Genomic DNA, 26359 nt, shown 5'->3' with positions numbered 1-26359 from the left:
TGCAGATATATTGAATTGTCACATGCATCAAGAAATTGCAGCACAGAAAAGCCAAGTTAGGTTTGAGGTGATCCTGCATCTGCTGGGATGTCGTTACCATGTAAAGTCATTACATTTTTTAAATCACCATTATGGTAAGTGATTAAGACTTACTGTCACTGTGTACCTCCTGTCACTTTTATATCTCATTGTTCAATAGTAAAATACGCAGCCTGAGGATATATTTTATTTGACTCCTGAACAACATTTGATCTCACAGAGCCCTGCCAAATAATATCTGTGCTCTCATATTATTTGGGCACTTGAGTAATGACAGAAGTTAACCCAGACTTGTTGAGTTCACGGTCACAGATACTCTCTCTTGTGTATTACTTACATACATATACAGTTTGTTTAAAACTGAGCAAGGCCGGCAGCATTTCAGTGCCAAACTGAGTCTCCCCCCCCCCACCCCCACCATGTGAAAACACATTCTGAGTCCTGTTGCTCTCGTGCTTCTCAGGACTGTGAAACAAACACGATTAAGCAGACAGCTCAGAATAGAGAACGAAAACTTGCATTTGAAAGGATTAAGACATTTTGGTCCATTACGAAAGCTGTACCAAAAAAAAAAAACCCCACTTGTTTTTGAAAAGCTCTTAGGGAGATGGTAACACTTGACTGAAAGTCTGGCAAATAAAAGGGGTTAAACTAAACAGATTAAAACACGCAAGACACATTTAGCTTCTCTCATTATACAAAGACAAAGGTTACAGGCTTAACCCATAACATGGCCTGCACCATAATTACTGTTCACTGGCACCCATGCATAAAATTCCTCAGCTCCCAAATTCTGGAGCCCCCTTCCCAGTTAAGTCTGCACTCCCAGGCAGTCCAGTCTGCACACGGCTGCAGCCCAGCGGACATAAGAGCATCAGACCATGTCCCTAAGGCTACTGTTTTCACAAAAACAGACACTTCTGGTTTCTCTTAGCAGCCTCACAACCTGAAACAGTGGTTCACCACCGGCGTGCCATGGAGGGAGATCAGGTGTCATGAGATTACACTCAAATGTAAAAACAATGTCAAGCCATCAGACACGACGCCATTTGGCTGACACTTCAAGTCTTTTTCAGTCCTTCTCAGTGTGCACATATGCTTTCTTAAGAGAGGTTAAGCCCTGGAGACGATACTAAGATGCACAGACTATGTTGTGTATGAATCGAATCTGCCTACCACATCCAAAAATACACCCAAACGCACACAAAACCCACATGAAATCGAAAAAACACGCGCGAAAATCACATGAAATCCTCTTGAAAATAACTGCAGTATCAAACTAAAGGATGAGCGACTACAATCTACTCCACAGTTAAAATTCCCCCTCACGGAAAGATTACAAGGAAACATTTATTTCCACAGCAACCGTCTTGATGGAGTGAGGTATGATAAATACTATCATACAGCCCAAGCGATGAGAATTCTGTGCCAGAGGAGCAGCCTAGTAAATTAAAGGGCACGACTATTCCTCACTCCCCATTATATGGTTTAGGAGATAACTTTTTTCCTCCTGGTGAGCTCCCCGTGGACTCGCTCCTTTCCTAAACCATCCATCTTCTTCTCCCTCTTCCTTCACATCACAACATTTAGAGCTTTTCCTTAACATGAGACTGGCCCCTGCAGACCCAGACTTCATGACAGATGTAATAATGATGGCCGTCCTCTTGAGGATTTAAAGAAGCAACCTCGCTGCATTTCTGAATAAACCATTTGTCCCATGACTTGAGAGACGGGGAGAAATGTTGCCAATGAAACTTTAGTGGTTATATAAGAAAGGTTTTGTCCGAGTCTGGGACATAAATGCTGCAGGACTGAAAACACAACTAACTATGAATGAAGCCACAAGCACCTGGTGCTTTACTTTTTTTTTTTGTTGTTTTGGCAGGGATACATCATAACTGTACTACTGCAAACATGCATCCCAAAGATTCAGGAAATTCTGAAAAGCCCAACAGTGTTCAGGGAACAATCATGTACTTTAAAAGGCATGTTTCACCCCTTAATTTATTCAAGTACAGTATCAGATTTGATTAAAAAAAAAAAAAAGGGAGCCTGTTGTGACTTTAGATAGAAAACCACAGCAGTTTTAAAGCAGGACTGCAGGCAGCATTTGGACCCTGTGCTTTAATTATTATTATTTTATTTTTTATTTGCAGGCAGACTAAAGTGAAACATGGACTGATGTCTCTCAATAGAGCAAAACACGTAAACAGACAGTTCAGCCATTTTAGTCATTTGCACTGAAGAGTTTAACTAAAGAAAAACAGGTGGTTTGATGTCAGAAAATGGAAAATAAACTGACTGTCAACTTCAACCACGGTTCTTTAATCGGCTCCTGTTTAGGACAATGTGATCCTCCGGTTAGACTGAGGGACAGCGGCTAACCGCGTTAGCACACAGACATGCGCCAAAGTGAGGTTAAATCAAAGAGAGGAGGGATAACCAGACACCGACTCACCTTACTGGCGGGGGGCTGCGAAACAGCCACTGTTGGTCGGACGAGGAAGAGTCCCGAAGCGGAGACTGGGTGCAGAAAAAGCTCCAGAAACGACAGTAAATCCAGATTTAAACGTGTGGCCCGTTAACGAAGCTCACTCACTCCGAGCTGCCGACGTTTGGCGAACAAGTTTGCGCATATTTTTGCCAAACTTGTGCGACAGAAGAAAAGAATGCGCGTCCTCCTCCTCCTCCTCCCCCCCAACTCTGAAAACCCCAAATAATCAACGGAGCGGAAAAAAAACTTCCTAATTAACTTCAGCGTTAAGTTTGCTTGTTAATTTTTTGGTTTTTGCCTTTTTCCCCCCCCCTGTTTCCTAACTAAACTAAGCAGAAGCGAGTGCAGCCCGTGCGGGACTTTCTTCTCGTCCTTTTATCCCAAAACGTTTCGCTCGCGATGAAACGAAGTCTCCTCACCTCCGAAAACTGGATGCTTAAGTTGTTCAACTCACCGCAACAAAGTATCCGCGACCGAAATGTCGTTCGGTGAAATGTGTTCTTAAAAAAAAGAGCGGTGCTTCTGTTAATCCTAGAAAGTATTCAGGACCATTCCTGGCGGAGAAATGCTGCCGAACAACGAGGGACCGGGCTGCTCCAAACCTCCCCCCTTAAATCTGAGAGTATGCGCATCCTCCGGACCACCGTCAGCACGCGCACAGCGACACGGACGACTTCCGGTCTCTCATCGTAAAATAAAAGCCTGAATCAGAATCACCTGTATTGGGCAAGTTTGTACAAGCAAACAAGGAATTTGACTCCAGTGAAACTTCTTTAGACTTTAGACTTAGACTTTTCTTTATTTGATCCCCCATAGGGGGAAATTTTCATGTTACAGCAGCAACAATTGAACAGGGAGAGTGAAAAGAAGCAATAGTAGAAGAAAAAATAGCAAAATAAATATAAATATAAATATATGGCTGTGAATGGGATATTTGAAATAAATATTTACACTATGGGATATTTACACTTGGTTTGGAAATGTACAGGTATGGACAGGAATGAAGGAATGGAATGACTGATTCTGTCTCTGTGTACAGTAAAGTAAAGAAATAAACCAGAACTAGAAAAATAAGAACAATATAAATGTAAATACTGAAGTTTATAGATTTAGCTAATTACATAATTAGTGAATTAGCACCAGGTTATCTCCATTCTATAGCTCTAAACTGTAGCTCTATGTGTTGCAAGACTACAGAGGAAATGACTGGGGGATGTAAATGTGCATTAATTAAAAATATGTTTTAGTCTGTGGTTGCTGTTAAAAAGATAAAACAGACAAGTCAAAAATGTTGCTGCATAAAAATGTTTTATTTGTCTTTGACTTCTGAGTTTGTGTTAAAGTTAATTTGTTCTTTAGAGTTGTTCGTGTTGCGTGTTTCTATTATCGTATCCTTGCCTCAGTTCTCATAGTAGGGCAATTCATCTGGAGATATCACTGCAGTATGTGACAATGTGAATGAATGTGAAAAAACTTTCTACATTTAACATAACTATTCATTCAATTCATTGGCTATTTCAATGTTTCAATGCTTCACAGATTTCTTTTCCCCCTAACGAAAGTGAGGCTTTTATTTTGAATATTAATCAGCCAGAGTTCCGGCCTTACCCAGGCTGTACCTCCGGGACTTGACGCAGGTCTGTGCGGGCTGGTAGGAGCCTGGCTCCCCCTGCCATCCACTGCACCCCTCCAGCAGGGCTCCACCAGCCCCACAACCCCACATCTTTGCATGGTGGGACTGGAGACCTGCACAACACACAGGCTATAAATATGACTGTAAATAATTATAGTAATGTTACACCTTTCAGTTCAGCTACCTCCATGGCAGCTTGTCATAGCAGTTATTGAACACCACTTTTCCTTTGGAGGGGCACTTGAGTGCCACAGAGAGAAGATCCATGTAGACATAAAATGACAATGATATGAATATTTGTTGTATTTTACAATGAAGTTGAGCTCTTAGTGACTCCACTTTCCAAAATAAGAGCACTTCAAGAGTCCACTAACACCAGAAGAGCAGAGACTGATGGTGGACGTGAGAAGACAAAGGGGTGGGACGGGGGGAGGTTTAATTTGAATGTGTCCCTGAGGAGGGAAATTTGTTTTCTCTGCAGGATTTCACATAAGCAACAACAATGCTCACTCGCCGACAGAAAGTAAACACTTTCATCAACTTCCCGTTCAAGGCAACGATAAAACAGCTTTATTGTGCTGGCATAAAGATCATATGCTTTGGCAGCATTTCAAAGCGCGTCAGAATTTCAAATGCATCTGCCAACTCAGCACAAACACAAGTTCGGTCTGCCTGATCAAACACATAGTTCATATGTGAGGAGCTCATATGGTCTTTGATTTCATGTCACAGTTGACGAGTGATTGACGACTGAAGCTGCAGAGACACATGAGGCCCAGCTTGGTAGTTCGATTAAAGAATGGGATGACAAACAGATCTGTGCTTCAATATGAGTTAGCCTTTCATCTCCCATGAAACGTCAACCTCGTGTGATCATAATATTTTAAAGATCACATGGAGACAAAATAACTGAGCCTCATACGAAGACGCTCCTGCTGTGCGTTTGCAGACACTGTACTCTTCTGCTACCTGCCCTTCATTGAGAGAGCAAACATGATCTTATTGCTGCAGCACAGGCCAAAGAGAGAGATCTCCTCTCAGCAACCACGGGAGGATCTTGGCGTAACATTACAGGATGTATGACTTCAGATTGGCAGATTAGATTAAGCGTAAATACCGCAATCGATTCACCTATTACTTGAATTTTAGATAGTTTTTCTTCTTGAACATATTGTTTAAAATCTAGCGTGTGTGTACTGCATCGCTGCTGTTTATTCATCTCCTTTCTTTTTCTATTTATCCGTCTATTTTTCCAATCCTGAAGCCGCACTGAAGGCAAAAGGGCAAAAAACTTGTTTTTGTCTGTACACATGACAATAAATTGATGGAATCGAATAATAATTTTAGATTGATAACTGAAAGTGAGACAAGAGATCACAACAGAACAACATACTGTATAAATAAAAACCTAACAAGAGGGATCACACCAGGATACGAGCAGTGTTAATTGGCTGGATGGATGTAGGGAGGTGAAATACTAGAGGCTGGGGTCATGTGAATTTACCTCAAATTCAAATTTCTTGTTAACATCAGCTTTGTTATGCTCAAGCGCTCAATGACACATTCTAAATGTTACATACATGCACTGGTCATTTTGTCACAGAAGTTTAAAACCTCTGTGCAGTTTGAAGAACTGTTCATAAAGCAGAATGTATAACCTTGTATAAAACTCTTTCACTGGTCAAGACATCACCACACAAAGTCTGATAAACCATGCATACAGAAATGTTTCAATATCCACGTGATAAACAGCCTGAAGACTACAAGTTTGAAAATGAAGACAAATCTGGGGTTGTGGATTAAGAAGGAAGCGATCCTCCCTGACCTCTGGAGCCCACTCCTTAACTCTGCTGCAGGTTAGAGACTCAGGGCTACATCAGCCGCTGCAAGCACAACACACCCCAATCTCCAACTGAACCATCACTGGTTAAGTTGCATGTTGGGTAATGTAGGCACCAGCTTTAGACAAGAAAGAAGAGAATATCCCTGGTCTTGTCTGAAAATGTTATAGCAGTGCAATGCTAGAGTGGTGGAGTACACTTTAGGAGTAGTTCATTTTGGAAAATATTATTATTATTCATTTTCTTGCCGAGAGTTAGATGAGAAGATTATTGTCACACTGACGTCTGTGTGCTAACTAGGAAGCTACTGTCAGCAGCCAGTTAGCTTAGCACAAAGATTGAAAACATATTTTTTGGCCGAGTGCAATGGCTTCGTGGAATCTTGTTGCTGATGTGAGGTTGCCGGGCAACAAATGGAGACACCAGGAAGTGACTGCAAAGAAATACTCAGCACATTACAACCAACGTTGTGTCATTGTTACACTTTAGTTTCTGTATGGATTAAGATCATTAAGATATAAGCTGTTAATTAGTGAGATAGGTGGTTTCCATCTTCTCACTGAACTCTTGGCAAGAAAGTAAATACATATATCTCCCAAAATGTTGCCCATTCCTCAAAGTCTTAGTGACTGTCTTTATATTACACTTTCACAACAGTGTAATTCGATGACACACTTTTGCTTTTAAACGTTTCTAAGCCCGGCCCTTTTTGTCAAATCCACTTCGAGCTCAAAGGCAACATCAGAGAGAGCTGCTAACTGTGTGGCAGATGGAGGTTGGATCTGACAACCACATACATACCAGAGAAAAAGCAAGCATGTTTATTAGGCTAACTAATAGTGAGAGTTAAGCATGCATGTGCTGCCATCGGCCACATCTTACAATTTCAGAGCATCAAAACTCGACGGAGAAGATCTTTGATGCAACAGCAGTTTGGAACCAGACATTTTCTAAACATTTCTTTTGCTCTTTGTGGCACTGACAAAGAGCTCCCTTGAGATGTGCATCAAGCTGTTAATAATAAGTTATATGGACTCGGAAGCCTTGGCAGAATTCATAATGATGGTTTATTCATTCGGTTGCTCATTGTTTTTTCCTCTGATGATAAGAGATGAGTGATGTATCTGAATCTCTGACATCTCCAGCCCAGTCTGACGAGTGACAGCTCGGGGTGGTAAAACTGATGAGATAGACTTAAAAAAAAAAAAGGAAAAGGCAGACCAATAAAAGGTGGTCTTCACTTGTTTATGGCAGCACAGAGGAGACATGTTGTCTAAATTTCTGCTTTTGTGGTTTCACTGGCAACCACCAGAGAATGAAAGCAGAACTTGTATAATGTGGGGCCTAATTTGAAACAGCTTCATTCATCAATCATTAACCTGCCCCTGTGATGTGTACGTGCCATGGTAGCCAAAGAAATATATAGGTGAGCTTACAGACAGGGTTTCACAGAAAGGCTATAAAATCAGAGTATAAAGTGAATGATTTTTATTAATAATTACACAGTGCAGTTATTTTTCACCTGTTCAGAAATGCTAAAACTGTTCACAGGTTGCCTGCAAAGGACAAAATCATGTACATACGCCATTTAAATTATGTGAGCTAGGACCAGGACTATGTAGGCTCTAAAGTCAGTTGAGCTTTCGCTTAGATGCAGCTGACAAAAGCTCGGCCTAAACCCAGTCTGTTTTCAGATGAGGTGGGGCATCTCTGATCACTCCTCACTTCCTTTCAGTGTAAGGAAATGTGCCGGACACTGTTAAAGCCAGGAATACCTTATGCAAAAGCAAACTGAAGGCAGGCTGAGCCACACATCAGCATGAGAACAAATAGAGTCATGCAACCCTCAGAGGGAACAATATCGGGCCCCGGGGACGCTTTGCATGATGATTTCCCTAGCAGCTTCTTCATCGCCCCAAAGTGGTGTTTTATTGTCCTCCCCTGTTGTGTTTGCATTCCATTGTTACTGAGCAAGTACAAATATCCTTCTTTATGCACAAAATCCTCAGACTGGCCTTCCTCTACGCCCAGCCCTCATCCATCCATCAGCAGTGCCCCTGCTCTACACGGGTCCACCCCCCACCCCCTTGCAGGCTCTGCTCACCACCCCCAGCCCGCTCTTTGACATAACGCTGTTGTGGCTTTCCGGGCCTTTATGCTGGCTGTTGTGTGAGGCAGATTGAAGACCCTTTGTGTGCGTCAGCCCCTGTCCTGAGTGGCCGGGAGGAACCTGCTGGGCTGCGAGTGGAGAGACAGGAATGCGCATATGAATGGGCTAGTGTGTGCCGGGCACCTGCTGACAGAGGGACGGCGTGCCTCTATGAGTCTTAGTTCATCAGCGTAACCATCTTGTTCAATTACACGTGCAGTGCGGTGTTGCGTTCCCTGGTCATTCACACTGAATGGGAGTATTGTTACTGCAGTTGTGAATATTTTGCGGTTTGGTATTGTGGAGGAAGTCTTAACCGGTGTGGTGTCAGCTGCATTGTTTTTACTTGTTCACTTCTGATCTAATAGACACAAAATAAGGGCTTGCAGGATCTTGTCTCTACATGAAGTCTGTCAGAGCAGACCAGATACATCAAAAATGCCAGTTTTAGTTTTAACTCCAGTCCCCTACATTTTTTTATCTAATCACTTATCATCTGAAAACATTTTATTGAGGTATTTTTCCACAATTCTTTCTTTTTACTTCACCATTGGTGGAGGAAGTGTTCAGATGCTTTACTTGAGTAAAAGTATGAATACTACTCTGTAAAAACTCCATTACAAGTTCTGCATTTAAGATGTTGCTCATGTAGAAGCACGGTTTTATCAGCCGAGTGTAAAAATTGAATTTCCCCAAGTGCAATTAATAAAGTTCTACAGTAACGCTGTTTTCTTTTCAGTACACAATTCTCCATTTACACACAGCCACCTGGCTATTTAGAGTCCAATATTCACTCTCAGTTTATCTCTGTTTTTGGTCTCCGCCAATTTAGGACAGAAATGTTTGTCTCTTTAGCTGCAAAATGAATGCAAAACATGACGGGAACTCGAATCGGGGGATGAGTCTTTGTAGATCTAGCTCTATGACAGACTCCTTTCACATTGCACATTATAATTTGATCCATCGTTCTAACATTTTATCTTGAGTCTTGAAATGCTTGTTACTCACATAAAGCACACCTTACTGACAATTTCATCAGTGGGTATGATACAGAGAAATATATTGTCTAAAACCTGTGTGTGTGTATATCAATGGCCGTCTATAGATGAAACTTATAAACATGCAAGTTAAAAGGATGGATGACAAAGTAAACTTATACACATGAACAACATACTGGACCTCAATTGCAGCAAACAGACAGCATATACAGTAGATTTGTAGAGTTCCTCCTCGTGTTTGGCAGATGATATATAATCATCTGATTCCTAACAACAGTTCAGTATGATTGGACCTAGATATATGATCCCAACAGCTTCATTAATTGTTCTCTGACTCATATGGTAGAGCTTATGGAATGCTTGTCTGGCCCTGCTTTTGAGAAGATTACATCTCCATAATCAATAAAAAAAAGAGACTTAACTATCCACCACAGAGTCTGGGGGAGAAAACATCTGGCAAAATAAAGTTTCCCACTTAAATATACCCCTCAATAACACAAAAATCACAGCATGCTCACTAAGCGCAATTTCCAGGGGAATTTTTTTATTATGGTCGCTGTAGGGACGTTTTGACATTGTCCAGATGTATTAGTTGCATTTTTAGTTCAAGTGTGACTGTGAGAACCTAAAACCTAAAAGATCTATAATGTGGAAAAAAAAACAAAAAAACATATCAAATCAGTCTTTGATGTCGACATATAAAGCAAGTTGGTTACACCTAAAAAAAAAACCTGTATCACATGGTCCCGTTGGTGTCTGGCTGGATCACCTGATAAGCCTGACAGTTCCCACAGCTGCAGCGCTGATTGTCTGGAAGAGCTGAGCTGCGGCCTCTGGACTCATGGCTCTCATCACCCGCTGACCTGGAAAGTGGGAGCATAAGATCTGCAACATCACTTCAAGCAGCAGACAACATGCTTCTTTGAAGTGGGAGTGGACCTAAATTGGATTATGTAGCAGCTCCCACAGATTTGATTACACACACCCCCTCACCCGGCACCCACACTCCCACTGCCCCCAAATGCAGATGAGACGATGTTGGGCGGTCCTCTGTGCCAGAGTCTGCTACTCCACTTCTTAATGTGTGCCCATCTGCCAGCCATTTAACTGATTACTTCGGGATAACTCAGACAGGCCAGACTCTGCCAGGGCAGCTGGGTGGCCGGAGAATGGCATTAGTTATGTACAGGTGGACACAGGACAGATAAGGACCACGCGACCCTTTTATCTGTGAAAACGAGCATCCAAATGTCACCAAAGAGGAGAAAAAATCACATCTGGCACAAAGGAATACAATGATGAATTACATATTTTTCAGTGTTGACCCACATTGTGTTTTATAGCTAATTTCACAGCCTAAACACGATTCTGAAACTGGAGAAATATTGAGAGGACAAGCTGTTCTCACTCACAGTGAGCCGTTTAAAATAAAGTCCCTAGCACTGACTTCAAATCCTCCATACAAGCATGGCACACAGACCACCTTCTATTTCTGAGGAAAATAACATCCAGTCCTGGTTTAACTTGGGCTCATTATGGTGGAAGTGGGTTCCAGGGCCAGGAAGTTTCATTGCTTTCCAAATAAATCTCACTAAACAGAGCTGTAATCCAAATTCCTCATCTTGTGGAGTCCTCCCCGAGTCCTCACATTACGAGAGAGCTCTGAAAAGCTAGGCCTAAAAATCACACCTTATCCTTCCAGATCTTGCTCGTTGTGACCTTTGTGCTGACAAAACTGAGTTAAGTAGCTCAGTTACTTGAAAGAAACTTTTTTCCTGACATAGCTGCTCATTTTCACCCAACAAAGGCCAGTGTCTGATTGTTTCCACATAAAGGGGCAAAGCAGCTCTCAAATTCAAACCAGCTCATGAAAAATTATCAAAAAAGAATGAGACCCTTTAATATTCCCTGGTTTTACTGCGTGACACAGAGGGTTTTCATTAACTCGCTCACTGCTAGCAAACCTAAGACATCTACTTTGATTGTGTTACATGGAACCTGGCAAGGGAACAATCAGAAGGTGCTGCAGGGGGGGTGTGATAGTCTGTATGCCAGTCAAAATTACCGGGCTGATTCAGATACCACGGTGTGCTTTGCTTTTTTTTGTTTTTTTTCAGAAAGCAAACAGGGAGAATTTCTGAGCGAGCTCCTCAGTGACCTGTGAAAAAAGGCCCTGCTATCACTGACATGTGGCACTCAGACTGGGTGAACCTACTTACAGCTCCTCAGCCGTGTGGAAGGAGGAACTTATCACTGAGCGTAAACAGCTCCCTTGGCTTAGTTCTGCGAGCTAAAATACCCCCAACCCACCCCATCTACCCCCCCGACACCCCATCTCCTTGTGCTGTGTGGCGTCAGCTGCAATGAGCTCCAGATGTGGCCTGGCACCCCTCCAGTCAAGGCACTGGATGTGGTTTGAAGGTAGTCTTGAAACACCACCCACCAGCGGACCCAATGAAAGTTCCTCAGACTGCAGCGAGGGGGTTTCTGTCGCTTTTGACTGCAGGAGCACGAGGAGGAGTACAGTGTCTGCCTCTAGTGTTGTGCATGTGTTACTTGTTGAGCATGCTTTGAATAAGTAAGTATATTAGATGATAGTTGGAAGTATTTCCATCTGTTTCAGTAGATATGGAAATATCAACTTCCTTGATTCACCCCCAGGCTTCCATCCTTTGTTCCCTTTGCATATAAATACTGGTTGAAAACGCACTCACTGATGTGTCCGGCCTTTGATAACTTCAGAAAGGATGAGTCATCTCAGTGAGAGTGGCAAGACAAAGGCTGATAACCGCTAATACTTGAGAAAGAAAACCTTGGAAGTTAAATAAAACATTCTAACACAACACTTTTCTTTTAAAAAGACCTATAAAGGCATTTTATTTTGCTGAATCTTCCAGTGTGGGTCAAGGTGGCACATGAGGAGGGATCAATAATGTATAGAATTGTGTATAGAATTAGCAGTTTCCAGGCTGGTGAACGGTTGTGTGGTAATTACTTCACCAAAAATACAAAAAGACTATCAAACACCAACATCTGCTCCAGTGAAGTGAAAAGGCTTCACATCACAAGCAGCAGGTCCAGAGTGTTTGCTAAAACCTTTACAGAGACGTAAAATTAGTGCAGAATCAGCAGCTGAGAAGTCCGACATGAAGGCAGAGTGTCCCTAAAGACTGTGTCGAATAATGCATAATGTCACCAACGTGTCAAAATGTAGTTTAGCAGGGTTAGAAAGAATAAATATACAGGAACAAACAAGCCAGTATGGTGGCATGAATATAATTTGGCTGAACATAACCGTGGCCTCCATCCACCATGTCGTACAATCAGCTGTAACAGCTACACTGATGCTTTCCTCTCTTCCAAACAGTTCCCCCCAGTTTAGTTTTCCAACCCTGTGCTCGGAGGATCGAATGAGGTCACTGTGTGGAGGCTGCCAGCGAATTCACATGGTGGACTGGAGAGAAAACACATGCTGCTTTCAAGACAATAGCTCCCCCTGCTGCCCTCCATCTAAAAAGCCCAGCGAGGACCCCCCTCAGCAAAGTTTGCCGGACAAAGTTTAAGAAACAACCCAATGCTGATGTTTGCAGCGCACAGACTCAGAATGTGACTAAAAAACAAGTAACACATCGACCTCGAGTTTGACAGAAGAGCTTTCAAGCTCAAACTGTTGCACTTTGTGTCACTGTGCATCTTTGACATTATTCTGATGGCATTAGTGGATATGCATTGTCTTTTCTCCTTTTAAAATCAAATAATTCAAGTTATTACTTTTCTGACCTCATGATAAGAGTGCAGCAGTAACTGATGCTGGACACTGGTGCTACTTGATGCATTTAATAGTTTTTGTAGCTTATGGGGGGTGTAATTATTACACAAGCTGTAAACTAAAAATCAAAAACAGGGGATTTTATGGTATGAAGGTAGAAAATATAATGCTGTTTTTACCCTGTTTCGTTCAGTGGCTCTTTGCTGATGTTCAGTCGAGGAAATAAAAAGACAAATGCAACGAATCCAAGTCAGGTGAGTGTTATCCTGACTTCAGCGGACCTCACCTAGTGTGTTTTCAGCTCCTATTGTTTGTCTGATCTTAGCATCTCCTCATGCCCCAGTTGCAGTGTGTCAGTTGTCACCGAGGTGCTTTTAGGAGCTCCTGCAGATCTCCCTGCGGTGCCAGCTGGTAGGGCAGCTGGAGTCGCTTGTTCACCTGGCTGCAGAGTTCTGGACAGTGCTCCAGAAGCAGCCGACACACCTCTTCATGACCCCGTTCTGCAGCCTGCTCAAACATTTAGCAGAATAACAAGAACAGGCATCGCCTCAACGATCATCAAACTGCCTCTCTGGAAATGGTTTCATCGTGTTAGTGCTGGCAGTTGTGTACCTTGTGCAAAGGGGATGCACCGTCGTCGTCACAGAGGGATGGATCGGCTCTGTGGCGCAGCAGGAGGCTCACCACGTCCAGATGACCGCAGTAACATGATCGATGGAGTGGTGTGGCACCGCCTGGTGTCTGTGGAGATGCACAAGCACCATTCTCGAGGAGAAACTTGCACACGGCAAGATGACCACTGCGACTTGCATAGTGCTGGGAACATAACACACACACACACACACACAGAAAATACAGGAGTTTAGATACAGCAGTGTCAGCAGTGGACACTACAGCACTTACAGCCTAAATTCTTCCCAGCAAACTCACCAGAGCCGCATATCCAGCTGCGTCTCTCAGGTTGGGGTCTGTGCCCTTCAGGACTAAAGACTGGACCCTCTGCAGGTCTCCATCCATTGCAGCAGACCAGATACCTGAGACACAACACAGGGCTGCACTTCACTGACAGATCAGTCAAACCATCAACAGTCATTTAATGAAAGGTCAGATCCTGACAGCTGGAGGAGGCCTTCACTTCTGTTAGTACCACGGTGGCTGAACTCTACATGAAACTACAGGAGACATGAATGCAAACCTCGTTCAAAATCCATTTCACTCAGGGTCTGGTGAACACTGGGAGCGGAGGCTGGATGAGAGCAGCACGAACAACGGTGTGTGTCGGAGGCCATCGTGTTATTTGGCGTAAGCGGAATATAAACGAGTCAGATTGATTCAAACCTGAACACAAGTGCTTCTGGGTTAAATGGATGAATTAACACCGAGCTGACTGACAGTTCCGTGTTTCTTCTTCTATCATCAACTTAGTGGTGCACCATCAGCACCACCAGTTGAACCGAACGATACAAATGTTATATGATAACTCAGATATAAGTTGAAACATCATGAAGCACCATTACTTTTGCTTGATAAAAACAAACGTACTGCAGGACGGCCAAACGTTTCAACCATAGACCACCGGACGTAAGAAGCAAACGTGCTTACGTATAAACGCTTCGACCAATGACAGAGCTGCAGTCAGAAGGCTCCCTTCAAGGGCCCTCTGATTTGGTGGACACACATCCTAGGATTTTTTAGAAAAAACAACAGGCGGCATATAGCATTTTGCTTTGGCGGCTTAATGAGTGTAATAAACGAACTGTTGCATATTAAAATCATTTTAATTACTTATACATCACCAAAATCGAAATTATTACTTTTGTTATTAATCAATCATATGATCTTTCCCTCCTTTTGGAGACCTATATTACATCTTCTACAATTCATGTACGTTATACGCTGATAATAAATATTATAAATGTGTTCGAAAGACTGATATATTGAACCTTATGGGTGCAACCTCATACTATTCTGCTTTTTCCGACGACACCTGAAGGCACCTTTTGTCTCGTGTTGTTGTCTGGTGCAGCTAGCTAGCCTGCTTGAATCGGCGAGCAAGCGTTAGCTGGCAAACACACTATTTGTTTGCAATTGTAACAAAGCACTCACAACCAAAGCGCCTAAAGAATGAGAAGAGTCACCTTATTTATTAACGGGACATCTAAAAATGGAAAGGTGGGTGAGATAAGTAGTTAAGTGTTGGAGTCTGGGCCGCAGAATGACTGGCTTTTTCCATTGTAACGTCAGCTAACATTAACCAACGCTTGTTTTTACACTGTAGTTACTAATGTGTTATCAACAATACTCATGTAAAGTCACGGTAAAGGTTAGTCTGTCCACACTTGTTCCAAACTGGTAGACTAGCCTCGTTTACACTGCTAACTGAGGCTCATTAATCTGGTGTCATTAAGGAAGAATGACCCGTTTTGTTTCAGGCTTAAATCCTCAACAACCCACCGATTTAATCTTTGCCTTCCAGGTTGTAGCAGTGTACGGGACTTTGTCCGACTTACTGTCCGTAGCAAGCAATAAATTAGGAATCAAAGCGTCCTGTTTGTACAATGGAAAGGGTGGCCTCATAGATGACATCGCCCTCATAAGGTAAGCTCACAGGATGATGATGATGATGATGAGGATGAGGATGTTTCTGAGTGCACCGTGACATGTCTGCTCATTCAGACACCTGCTTCTTGTGTTTCCAACAGAGATGACGACGTGCTGTATGTGTCAGAAGGAGATCCGTTTATTGGTGAGTGCTGCAGGTCAAGTCTGCTGCAGGAGCCTCATTAACTCTTAGTGAAAGTGGCCTCAGAGAGTTGTTCTTCTTTTGTCTTTGTCAATGTCACAGACCCTCAAAATGAAGCCAAGGTGACATCTGATCAGCATGGAGCTCACACCGATTGGCTGACACTTAATATCGGGGGTCGTCCCTTCACCACCACCAGGTAACTGTGGTCGTCAGGCAGTTCTTACCAATAATAAACACACTGCAGATGACACATGAATCATCGTTTTACTCTGTTGTAGTTACATTTTGTTCATTGTCTTCTTCTGCGTCCGTGGTGTGTTCAGGAGCACCTTGGTCAGCAAAGAGCCAGAGAGCATGCTCGCCCACATGTTTCGAGAGAAAGGTAAGTTATGACTAGCCAATCAGTAAGCATTAGATGTTAGTTTTTTGTGATCCACCTTTTTGAACGGGCTTCGTCAACCTCTGTGTTTGCTCCAGATGTGTGGGGGAACAAGCGGGATGAGCACGGGGCTTATCTAATCGACCGCAGCCCCGAATACTTCGAGCCCATTCTCAACTACTTGAGACATGGACAGCTCATTATCAATGAAGGCATAAATATACGGGGTGAGCGTTTTGATGAATCCTTAATGGTGGAGTCGAGCTCAAAATTAGCACGGACCGGTACCATTGTCCTAAATGTCTTCCAGGTGTCCTCGAGGAGGCTCGGTTCTTTGGAATTGAGCAACTTGCTGAACAGCTGGAAGTAGCAATCAAGGTGATATGAAGCGTGGTATATAGTTTAGCACCGTGATCGCTCCCTTGAATGCAGCGTGACTCACCCACATGTTTACTTTGACTACAGAACTCACAGCCACCAGAAGACCACTCTCCCATTTCCCGCAAGGAGTTTGTTCGTTTTCTCCTGGCAACACCCACCAAGTCAGAGCTCCGCTGTCAGGTCCAGCGACACAAACACATTTTCATTCATCCCATCACATCACTATGTCAAATCAATATTTAACTATCACTCTTACTGTTTTTAGGGTCTTAATTTCAGTGGCGCTGATCTGTCCCGACTTGATTTGCGTTACATCAATTTTAAGATGGCCAATCTCAGCCGCTGCAATCTGACGCACGCCAACCTGTGCTGTTCCAATCTGGAGCGGGCGGATCTTTCCGGAGCCAACCTGGATGTAAGTCTGAAAGCTCACGGTATCAGCAGGCACGCCGACCTGCTTGGTTTTTGGCCGCTTAACCTGCTGCCCCCTCAGATGTGTGGAGGAAGGGCCATTCTGTCCCTAAACATGTTTGCCGATGACACACACCTACTCTCACATTCACCTCATTAAAGAATTAACAGGCAGACTGTTTTTTCACACATTTCTAGTCGGACGTAACTCGATATGAATGAGCAAGAACATTATGAGTGCTTGAGCTCTTTGTGTTGTCTTTTGAAGGGTGCCAACTTACAAGGGGTGAAGATGCTCTGCTCTAATGCCGAGGGAGCTTCTCTCAAAGGCTGCAATTTTGAAGATCCATCTGGACTGAAGGCCAACCTGGAAGGTAATCCATCACAAGTTTGACCTAATATAGAGCTAGTTTTACACTTGTAGTCGCGTGTTAACCAAATGTTTTCGTGATCAGGTGCTAACCTGAAAGGAGTCGACATGGAAGGAAGCCAAATGACCGGCATCAACCTGCGTGTGGCCACTCTAAAAAATGCAAAACTGAAGAATTGTAACCTGCGGGGAGCCACTTTAGCAGGGACTGATCTGGAGGTGAGTCAGGGCTCTCAGAGGGGATTATCTCTAAAAATGTTCATGTTGACTCGGCTGGCAGTCCTACCATCCCGGGCCAAAGGGGACGAAGCAATGCACATCTGAATGAATAGTTTTATTTTTAATATATGCTGTGTGCTATATATTATAGTGCATCCCAAATCCTTTGCCACAGTGGCTTCATGCCTGAAAGCTCAGCAGCAGAATCCCCATATTTTAAGTGAACCCAAGGTTGAGCTTTCCTGATATAGACATAGAAAAACAATAATAGGTACAGAGAGTGGCTCAGTGGTTTTTCTGCTTCAGGTTGTTTATGTTTGAGACTTCTGTTTGAGATATGTAAAGTTTCACTAAAATAATCAGCAGCAATTCTGATAATTCATTGAAGTCATACATTAATGCAAAAATGATTTTAGTGTTGTTTTCACTATTTTCATGCATTTCATAGACAAAATGGTTCAAAGGAAATGTATAGGCAGCTTAATTGATCATGGAAAAACCCTGCCAATTTTCCACTGAATGTGTCTGAATGTTTTACAGCCTGCTTCTGTATAACATTTATAATATATGATACTTCTTCAGGTTTTTTTATCCTTATGCCTCACTGTCGTGTCTCTGCCGCCTTTTTTTGCAGAACTGTGACCTTTCTGGCTGCGATCTACAAGAAGCCAACCTGAGAGGGTCCAATGTGAAAGGAGCCATTTTTGAAGAGATGCTGACCCCTCTGCACATGTCACAGAGCGTCAGATAACTTGGCACGCACCTGCACATCTGGTGTGGACCACAGCTGGCTACTTTATTGCTCTTTTCCTCCAGCCTCTCCTACACTACTACTTTGAATCTCTCTTTACCTGTCTGCAGTGCAGGTACTTGTATGCACATCCCTGGCATTCCACCTATATTATGTTAGCTTTAAATATCTTGCACTAGAATTTATTCAGGGTTGTCCATGTATGTTTGTATGGTAGGGTGTTTTTAAATGTTCAGCTGCATATATCACCAAAACAAAATAATGTTCCTAGTGTATGTAGATGTGTCTGGACGCAATCCAATGACTATACTCATTTAATGTTTAACACAGTCTATATTCACTTTATATTATTGTTTATATTACATGTTAATCGGAGTCAAATTCATATTTTCTGTTTGCAGTAAAGTTCAGAGCGCTGAGCTTCACTGAATGCTGCTGTAGCAGAAATAGAAGGGGTCACTTACCAATAACTGTGTTGTTATATATTACTCTTTAAGTATGTAACTTAAAAGGTAGTTGTGGTATTTTTAAACCTGGGCCCTATTTTTTGTGTCTAAATGACCTGTTGGCACAAGAAGCTTTGGCAGGCGGCCGTGAAACAAGCTGCAATGGCTGCAACGTGATCCTTGAGGGGAAACCGTGCCTGTCAAAGTATGTTCACTAAAAGAGTTTGTTATTTCCACTGACAAGCACAGATTGGTATTTAAAGCATCTGACAACATTATCTCTACAGATATAAACCTTTTTGTCAAAGAGGAACAGCCTTTTTTGTCTAACTGGAAACAGCCTTTCAAAGCCACCAGACTTGACAAAAACAGTAATTTTACTTCAGTCGTTTAATTTGTTTGTTGTTGACTTTGCAACTTCGTACCAAAACTCACACAAAGTCCTGTGTTCTGCAAGGTAAAATGACTGCTTTTCTCAAGTCTGGTGAGAGCGATATGATGGTTGTTTATGAATAAAGAAAAGGGTCTTGCACATTAACAAAGGTCTATCTCTGTGGGGATCCTTTAGACTAACAATCTGAGCCGGTCAGGCGCAAAACCAAGTACCTGTTGTGGACGTTCTTTGATTGCTGCAGATGCCCTCAAGGATTAATGTTTGGTTGCAGCCTGTTTCCCGGCTGCCAGCTGAGGCGACACGCTGGACCATTCCTAACACTTTTTGTGCCTACTAGTCATTTAGACACCAAAATGTGTAAAGAAATGGGCTCCAGATTTACAAACACTGGAATTACCCTTAAAATTTGCTGGATTCAACATATAATAAAGGAAGCAATGCAAGCCAAAGCCATAATAATAGCACAGTCTAAAAGGCTAAAAGTGCTGTTAGTGCACCACAAAACTATGCGACAGGCTCGGTAGAAACACAGCTTGGGTATGCAATACATGATTTACAGCTGTGAGGTTTCCTACTTGGAAATATTATGTTCTTAAAAAGCTTTCCTTTGTTTTGCGCTCTGTGAATCTACCTCTTGTTTTCTTTTTTTTAAATCTGGTGTGTGAGTGATCCACAGCTGCATGCGTTTGACTGTGGCACTGCTTATTGTAACGTTGGCGTATGTCATTCATTATTATTCCGATTCCTATTGTAAGAAAAGAATCCCACTCTGGAGTGCTGTAACAGAAAGCCATTTTCACGTGTTCATGCTGTCGCAGTGGGAGGCCTGCTCCGTGTATCTGCATATATCACTTAACCATGCTTTTGAACTTATTTGCACAAGTATATGTTAACTTGTATGATGTTATACCTTCTCACCAAAAAATGTTTGGTGCTTTTAATCGTGTGTAAATCAAATCCAGTGTTTCCAAAACTTCCAAAATAATCATTGTTAGAGTAGGCAGGTGTCGTCACTTCAGTTCTCGTTTGCATGTGTGAAGACCCGTGCTCTTCTCTGATCGGTGAGGTTTCTGTAGCTGTAGCTCAAAGCTGCTCTGATGCAATACTATTCACTCAGTTGGACAGTAGGTACCCAGCCTGTGAGAATGACTGATGAAGGCAATCATATTGTGTATTTCACCCTGAGCGTGAAAATCATAGGAAGACTTTAGGTTATTTATTTTAATACATCTCACTGAATGCAATATGGAGCAATGGTTGGATTTGTGTCAGAGACGGGGAGCGCTGTAAGTCTCCCCCTATGATTATTGCACTCGACTGTGGAAATATATTTCCATAAATGACTGTTAAAAATAAACTGCAATGAAGAAGAAGAAGAAAATGACTTTGTCGTCTGATTTTTAATCATTTTCTGTGTCTGCGAGACTGAATGAGTGTTTTGTTCATTCAAACTGCATCACAAAAGCACCAGAAAACGACAGGAAATAGTTTAGTGGCCAAAGCTCGTCACGTGTTAGCTTGATCTTTTCGAGAGGAAGGGCAAAAAAAAAGACCTATCAAGTGTGATCTTTTAAACAGCTCTGCGGGGTCGCCAAGAAGTGTTGCTTCATCCCACTTTGCTGCCCCCCTGGAGTGAAGTGACGGGCTGAGAGGAAGGGAGGCCGTGTTATATAAACCTCAGGAAATATTGTGCAGCAGGACAACAGACAAGAACAAAACAGAGAAACCTGCCTCCTCCACAGAAGGTAAAGACGTCAGCGATGGGCTGAGTACTGTTCCTCTGACTAGTGTTGATTAGGGTGGACCACTATGGCAGTATTTTGGGGTTAAACTAAAGAAATGGGAAAAATCAGTATTGTGTTTGTATGAATTTGAAGCCTTTTCTCCCTCAGAATGACCACGCAGACGTTGGCGCTGTGGCTGCTGCTAGCGGGATCAGTCCTGTCACAGGGCTGCTGTCAGCACTGGTCCTACGGCCTGAGTCCAGGAGGGAAGAGGGATCTGGTCGGCCTCTCGCACACACTGAGCAATGTAAGCATTCGCCGGTCTCACGTCGGCCGCTCCTCTTCCCTTCAGTGCAAACTCACTGTGATGTTTGTCTCTCTGCAGCAGATGGATGAGGGCTTCCCCCACGTGGACGCGCCCTGCAGTGTTCTGGGCTGTGAGGAGGAGTCCCCTTTTGCCAAAATGTGCAGAATGAAAGGATTTCTTGTACGTTTTGCTGATTTGTAAATCAGTGCAGTTCTGTTTTGTCTGTTTTTGATGCATCTGCCAAAACTGCCCAGAGGTTTTGATTTATCCTCACAAATCTAATCTCTCTTCCTCCGTAGGGCAGCGTCACCGACAGGGAAAACGGACACAGAACATATAAAAAATGATGACTATCTGATCTCTACAATAAATGATAATATTAGCACATGGTAGTGGCTGTGGTTACTGTGTGACAGGATTTATATCCACATGAGAAATACAAACTATTTTACTCTACTAACTAAGTTTTCTGCTCAACCTCTTAAGTTTCTCTGTGCTGTTTTATGCTACAACACCTAATTTGTAGTGTTTCAAATACAGATTCCACCTCAGTGTCTCACTCTTGTGGATTTAAATTCCCAACATGGTTTTGATTTATTTCCCAGAAGTTTCAAACTTTGAATATTTTCACCACGCAAGAAATTCTACATGTTGCCTCCAAAGCTCCCACTCATTGTCTTTGATGCCGAATGGAACAGCTGATCTGTTTTTGCTTAGGTCTGGCTAAGGATTGAGTCACATCACATCACAGCTTGGCCTGTTTGAGCGCTACATGACGAAACGCAGAGAAGAAAACGCAGCTGTTTCCTACAGGATATTTGATGACCTCATGTACAGCGCGGTTTTCTTACTATAACTGCTGGAAGACTAAAGTGTAATTTAGTGCATTTAAAGTTCCTGACAGCATCAGTTTGATGTTTCAACAAAGAGTAGTGAACAGTATGTGGCCTAAGTGACTGGTGATTAGCTTTTTTTCCATCCATCAGCAGAGAAAAAATATGTATTTTTTTGTCCTCCTATAGCAATCAGTAAGCTTTTCCACTTCTGGCTGTGTCTCATGTGTGAGGGATTATTAGCTTTTAATGAGCCTTTAATGTTACAGCAGGTGTAGTAATGAAGTTAAATGAATATGAATGGGTGGTGGACCTTTGTGCAGCGCCCTGCTACACCAACACTCAGAGTTTAGGACTTGGGAAATGATTTGGGACGAGTGATTCTTGACTTGCTAAACAGTGACTTGGTCCCTCTGCTTCAAACAGAGAGGAGGTATGGCAGGAACATTTTCACATCTGAAAATGACATTTTCCTACAATATAGAGCCTTCAGTCATGACTAATAAAGCTGCCACCCTTCAGTATAAAGTTCATTGCACTACACCATGAAGTTTTAGTTTTTCGTTGTGTTCTGTTCTAGTTTCAGCAGTGAGCGACAGATGACATGTTGTCTCAGAGTCACATGATGCAGATATTTCATAGTTTGCTAAGACAAATTGCAAAGCTCCCTAAATCATCTGGACTCAAAACCAAGCTTTTGTGGGTTTGTGACCTGATTCAACATCATGTGCATTTCACTTTGTAATCCACTATAAACTTGGAAAGTGAAGCTGAAACCCTAAAAACAGTTACCCTAAAAAAGTAAGACCTGAAGAATACCAGCCAAATCCTACCCCAGTGTGTGTGGCATTTTATACGAGTGTTAAATATAACGGAGGCCTGAATATTTGGAATTAATGGACATTCAGGTCACTCTGTTTTTAAAGAAAAGCATTATGATAAAGAAATGGTTACAAACAGTTGATAAATGTCCAGAATGGACAGTATTAACAGTCTGAACAGTGTACAATGAATACATTCAGAGACAGTGTGGACATGTGCAGCAGCTAATGTGGGTATTTGTTGTATTTTTTTAAGTACATGTAATGCTACTAGTAAGATAGTGAGACATGCATTCATGCATTTCATTCTCTTTATTGTCTTTATCATCTTATTATCTTTTATTATGATGTTATTGTAGGACAGCTTTGCCATCACAGGAGGATCTATGAGTGGACGCTGACACCTGACAGGATTCATTTGACGTTTCACTACTTTTCACTGCAAGTACTTGTAAAGGTTTACTTTTAATGGAGTTTTCCTTTATTGTGTTACTGATACTTTTGCTTCAACATGTGATGTGATGACTTTTCCAGAAAGTTTTTGTTATCAGCTGCGGTCTGAACCTTGTCTTTGTGTTTTCCCTCAGATGGCTCAGTGCTGGTTGTACTCCTCCGTCCCAGACCCCAGCAGGGCCAGCTTTTACCTGCTGCCCCAATAAACTTTCCTGCGGTTTCTCCTGCTCTTACTGTGGCTCCTCCTGTCGCTCTCCTTCCCCTTCCCTCTCCCCTGCCTCTTGCTCAGATGTCTCCCATCCTGCTCACCCAAGTTCCCCTCAAAGCTCTCCCCTTTCTCTCTCCCCAGGGTGGGAGGAGGACACCTGGACTTTGGTGCACCCCCGCCAGGCCAGTGAGTTATGGCCAGGCCCGGAGCCAGAGTGGGTAAGAAACATGAATAAAGCTATGAGACAGCAGGTGGCGCAAGAGATCTGCAGAACCTGCAGGTAAGTCTTAAGGTAAGACTTAAGGTAAGACTTAAGGTAAGGCTTAAGGTAAGGCTTAAGGTAAGTATTAAGGTAAGTATTAAGATAAGACTTAAGGTAAGTATTAAGGTAAGACTTAAGTTAAGACTTAAGGTAAGTAATAAGGTAAGACTTAAGATAAGTATTAAGGTAAGACTTAAGGTAAGTATTAAGGTAAGATTTAAGGTAAGTATTAAGGTAAGACTTAAGTTAAGACTTAAGGTAAGTATTAAGGTAGGTAAAATTTAGGGGAGGGGAGAGGAGAGGAGAGGAGAGGAGAGGAGGGGAGAGGAGAGGAGAGGAGAGGAGAAGAGGCGAGAGGAGAGGAGAGGAGAAGAGGCGAGAGGAGAGGAGAGGAGAGGAGAGGAGAGGAGAGGAGAGGAGAGGAGAGGAGAGGAGAGGAGGGGAGGGGAGAGGAGGAGAGGAGGGAAGAGGAGAGGAGAGGAGAGGAGAGGAGAGGAGGAAGGCCAAAACAACACCAAACCTTATCAGGAAAAAAGTAAGATTTTTTCTTTAATATTTATTATTATTTCGTTATCACAATTCATGTCTCAGTAAATAAGTAAAAAAAGAACCAATTTTCTAACCATATACAAACTTGTTTTCCATGTGACACCTCCAGAGGAGAGCCAGAGGAGGAGGGAGGGCAAAACAAGGTGTGAGCCGTCTCCTGAAATGATGAACTTCTTTAAAGTTGTTCACTGATGTTATTCTATCCAAGTGATAATCCATCTGCTCTCCTCTATTCTGTGAAATGTGTAACTGATGTTCTTCCTGTCTGTTTGCTAGAACCTGTTCAGTGACAAACCAAGTCTCTGTGCAAAGATCAGGGATCAAACAGACCCAGAAGTGTTTAAAAGGTGAATAAAAGGTCAAAGCAGGAGCAAACGTCTCACTTTGGTTTCTACTGTTTAGATTTTACTTCCTGCTTTATCTTTGCAGGTGATGTCACTCTGTTTTCTTTATGTTGTTCTAACCCTCTATTACACGAATTACTATTTAGACAAGATAAAATGTTTCATGTGTTATCATCAGTCAGAATTACTAAAATAATGGAAATATATTTAAATAAATAAATAATAATTTAAATATTTATAATATATATTTTTTTGAAGGGGGATTTAACACTAAACAGATCCAACTCATACTCAGTGAAATGTGTGATGTATATTGATATAACAAATGGCCTATAGAGTCAAAAACGGCACAAAGTGCTGCAAACTATTCCAACCACAGTCCTGTGTGGACTACTACTGTAGATCACAGCAAACGTTCCACCTGTGAAGCATCTAGAATATATTTATTATCTCTTAGGGAGAAAGTGTTGGTGTTAGACCTGACTGGGTTTATTCACTAGAAATGTTCACATAACATCTAAGTTGGTTTTAGTGATGAAAATTACAAGTTACCTTAGTCCAGATACTATTTCAGTGTTTTTTCTTGGAAGAATTTAAACACTGAACGATTAGTCGACTTTGGGAGCCTCAGATCGTGACGTCGGTGTCTTCACGTCTCCGTGGAAGGAGGAAGTGCTCACAGGATTTAGTGCTGATCTGATGTGTTCAGTTGTTTGTCCTAAGATGGTGAAAGACCCCCTTTTCACAGCTAAACAGTAAAATGTGGATTTTATATTACTACCTTTCAGTAAACATGAGGTGAAGTAGTTTCTGTGTGGAAACACCAAGCAATAGATGGCAAATAGGTTTTCTATGGAGCACGTAGAAACAATACTGCTTCCATCAATCAGTCATCGGCCCCTCAGGTGACACATTAGGCCCACAGGAGGTTCATTCCCATCCACAGCCTGCACTGATTTAAGACATCTTGTCATCAAGCCGTCATTTTATTGCTTCATTTGTGCCCGAGCATAAGACAGTAGTTGGTTTTCCTCCAGTTCTCTCTCTGAGTCACCAGCCCTTTCACGTGTCTATGAGTCTTTAACAATTCCACCAAAGAGACATTATAGCTCCAAACTTCTCAGATGGTTTCATTTCGATAAATGTTTGAGGTTAAAGAGGTTAAATTATCCAATATTTCACAAAATAGCAACGATTAGAAAATAGCTCCAAAAGGCTGTGGAGCAGAATTTAGTTTTTTCTCATTTTCTACCACATTAATCATCTGACTGGCCCTCACATTTACCTTGTGACCCTTTGGAGGGGCCCCGACCCCTGGGGACTGAAATACTGCATATGAAGGATGTAATGGAGTATTTCCATTTAAATAAAGTATCATTAGACTTCTTTTACCACCCAACAGGTTAGTGTGTGTGTGTTACTGTGAAGAAGAAAGAAAAAGACCCACCAACCTGATGTAGCAGCAGCCTTTTTTCTCTGCACACCTTCTGACTCGTCATAGGAGGGAAAGCACAGGTGAGACCAGTTAGTCATTAATGATGGCTCATTCCCACTAACTGCCCCAGTAAGCAGCAGTCTTTATTTCAGTGTGTAGGTGTGTGTGTGTGATCCCAGAGAAAGCATTTTGTTCTATGATCCATAAGCCAAAGACATTGTATTTATAATGAACAAGCAAAACTACGAATAAAGACAATCTGAAGCAGGTCATTTTGACCTGAACACCACATCAGGGTTAACTGATGGGGGTCACGGTGCTCAGCCACCAGATGGCACTAGAAAACAACGTGAAAGTGCATCCTGGAGGTTTCTGTTGCTGTAGCACTTTAGTGCCTGTGTGA

The 26359-nt window shown here is 42.4% G+C and overlaps 4 protein-coding genes across 7 annotated transcripts in view; 2 read left to right on the top strand and 2 right to left on the bottom strand.

Moving 5' to 3' along the window:
• Positions 1 to 2793, bottom strand: part of fgfr1a (fibroblast growth factor receptor 1a) — a 31603-nt gene extending 28810 nt beyond the window's left edge. For 3 of the 4 annotated variants that reach the window (XM_070833983.1, XM_070833984.1, XM_070833985.1), the window contains exon 1: positions 2498 to 2793. The gene's annotated coding sequence lies outside the window, so the exon portion shown is untranslated. The remainder of the gene's footprint in view (positions 1 to 2497) is intronic. The other variant, XM_070833986.1, reaches the window with a different exon arrangement.
• Positions 2794 to 12901: 10108 nt separating this feature from the next.
• ankrd39 (ankyrin repeat domain 39) lies at positions 12902 to 14212 on the bottom strand. The gene is made up of 4 exons (XM_070834295.1): positions 14119 to 14212; positions 13854 to 13957; positions 13536 to 13739; positions 12902 to 13430 (listed from the first exon to the last, which is right to left on the bottom strand). The coding sequence occupies exons 1-4, from the start codon at positions 14210 to 14212 to the stop codon at positions 13284 to 13286; spliced, it is 549 nt and encodes a 182-aa protein (XP_070690396.1). The 3' UTR covers positions 12902 to 13283.
• Positions 14213 to 14949: 737 nt separating this feature from the next.
• On the top strand, positions 14950 to 19023 carry kctd9a (potassium channel tetramerization domain containing 9a). The gene is made up of 12 exons (XM_070833878.1): positions 14950 to 15095; positions 15400 to 15521; positions 15626 to 15669; positions 15769 to 15865; positions 15993 to 16051; positions 16147 to 16275; positions 16359 to 16426; positions 16514 to 16609; positions 16695 to 16844; positions 17109 to 17214; positions 17296 to 17429; positions 18064 to 19023. Exons 1-12 carry the CDS (start codon positions 15048 to 15050, stop codon positions 18178 to 18180), a joined length of 1170 nt encoding a protein of 389 aa, XP_070689979.1. The 5' UTR covers positions 14950 to 15047; the 3' UTR covers positions 18181 to 19023.
• A 1890-nt stretch (positions 19024 to 20913) lies between these two features.
• On the top strand, positions 20914 to 21398 carry LOC139204014 (progonadoliberin-1-like). The gene is made up of 3 exons (XM_070833954.1): positions 20914 to 21051; positions 21130 to 21231; positions 21351 to 21398. The coding sequence occupies exons 1-3, from the start codon at positions 20914 to 20916 to the stop codon at positions 21396 to 21398; spliced, it is 288 nt and encodes a 95-aa protein (XP_070690055.1).
• Positions 21399 to 26359: the final 4961 nt, after the last annotated feature.

The sequence above is a fragment of the Pempheris klunzingeri genome, chromosome 7 (genome assembly GCF_042242105.1).
Source record: "Pempheris klunzingeri isolate RE-2024b chromosome 7, fPemKlu1.hap1, whole genome shotgun sequence".
Taxonomy (NCBI): Eukaryota; Metazoa; Chordata; class Actinopteri; order Acropomatiformes; family Pempheridae; genus Pempheris; species Pempheris klunzingeri.
The sequence above is the reverse complement of the archived record's forward strand: the minus strand, read 5'-3'. Positions and strand labels throughout refer to the sequence as shown.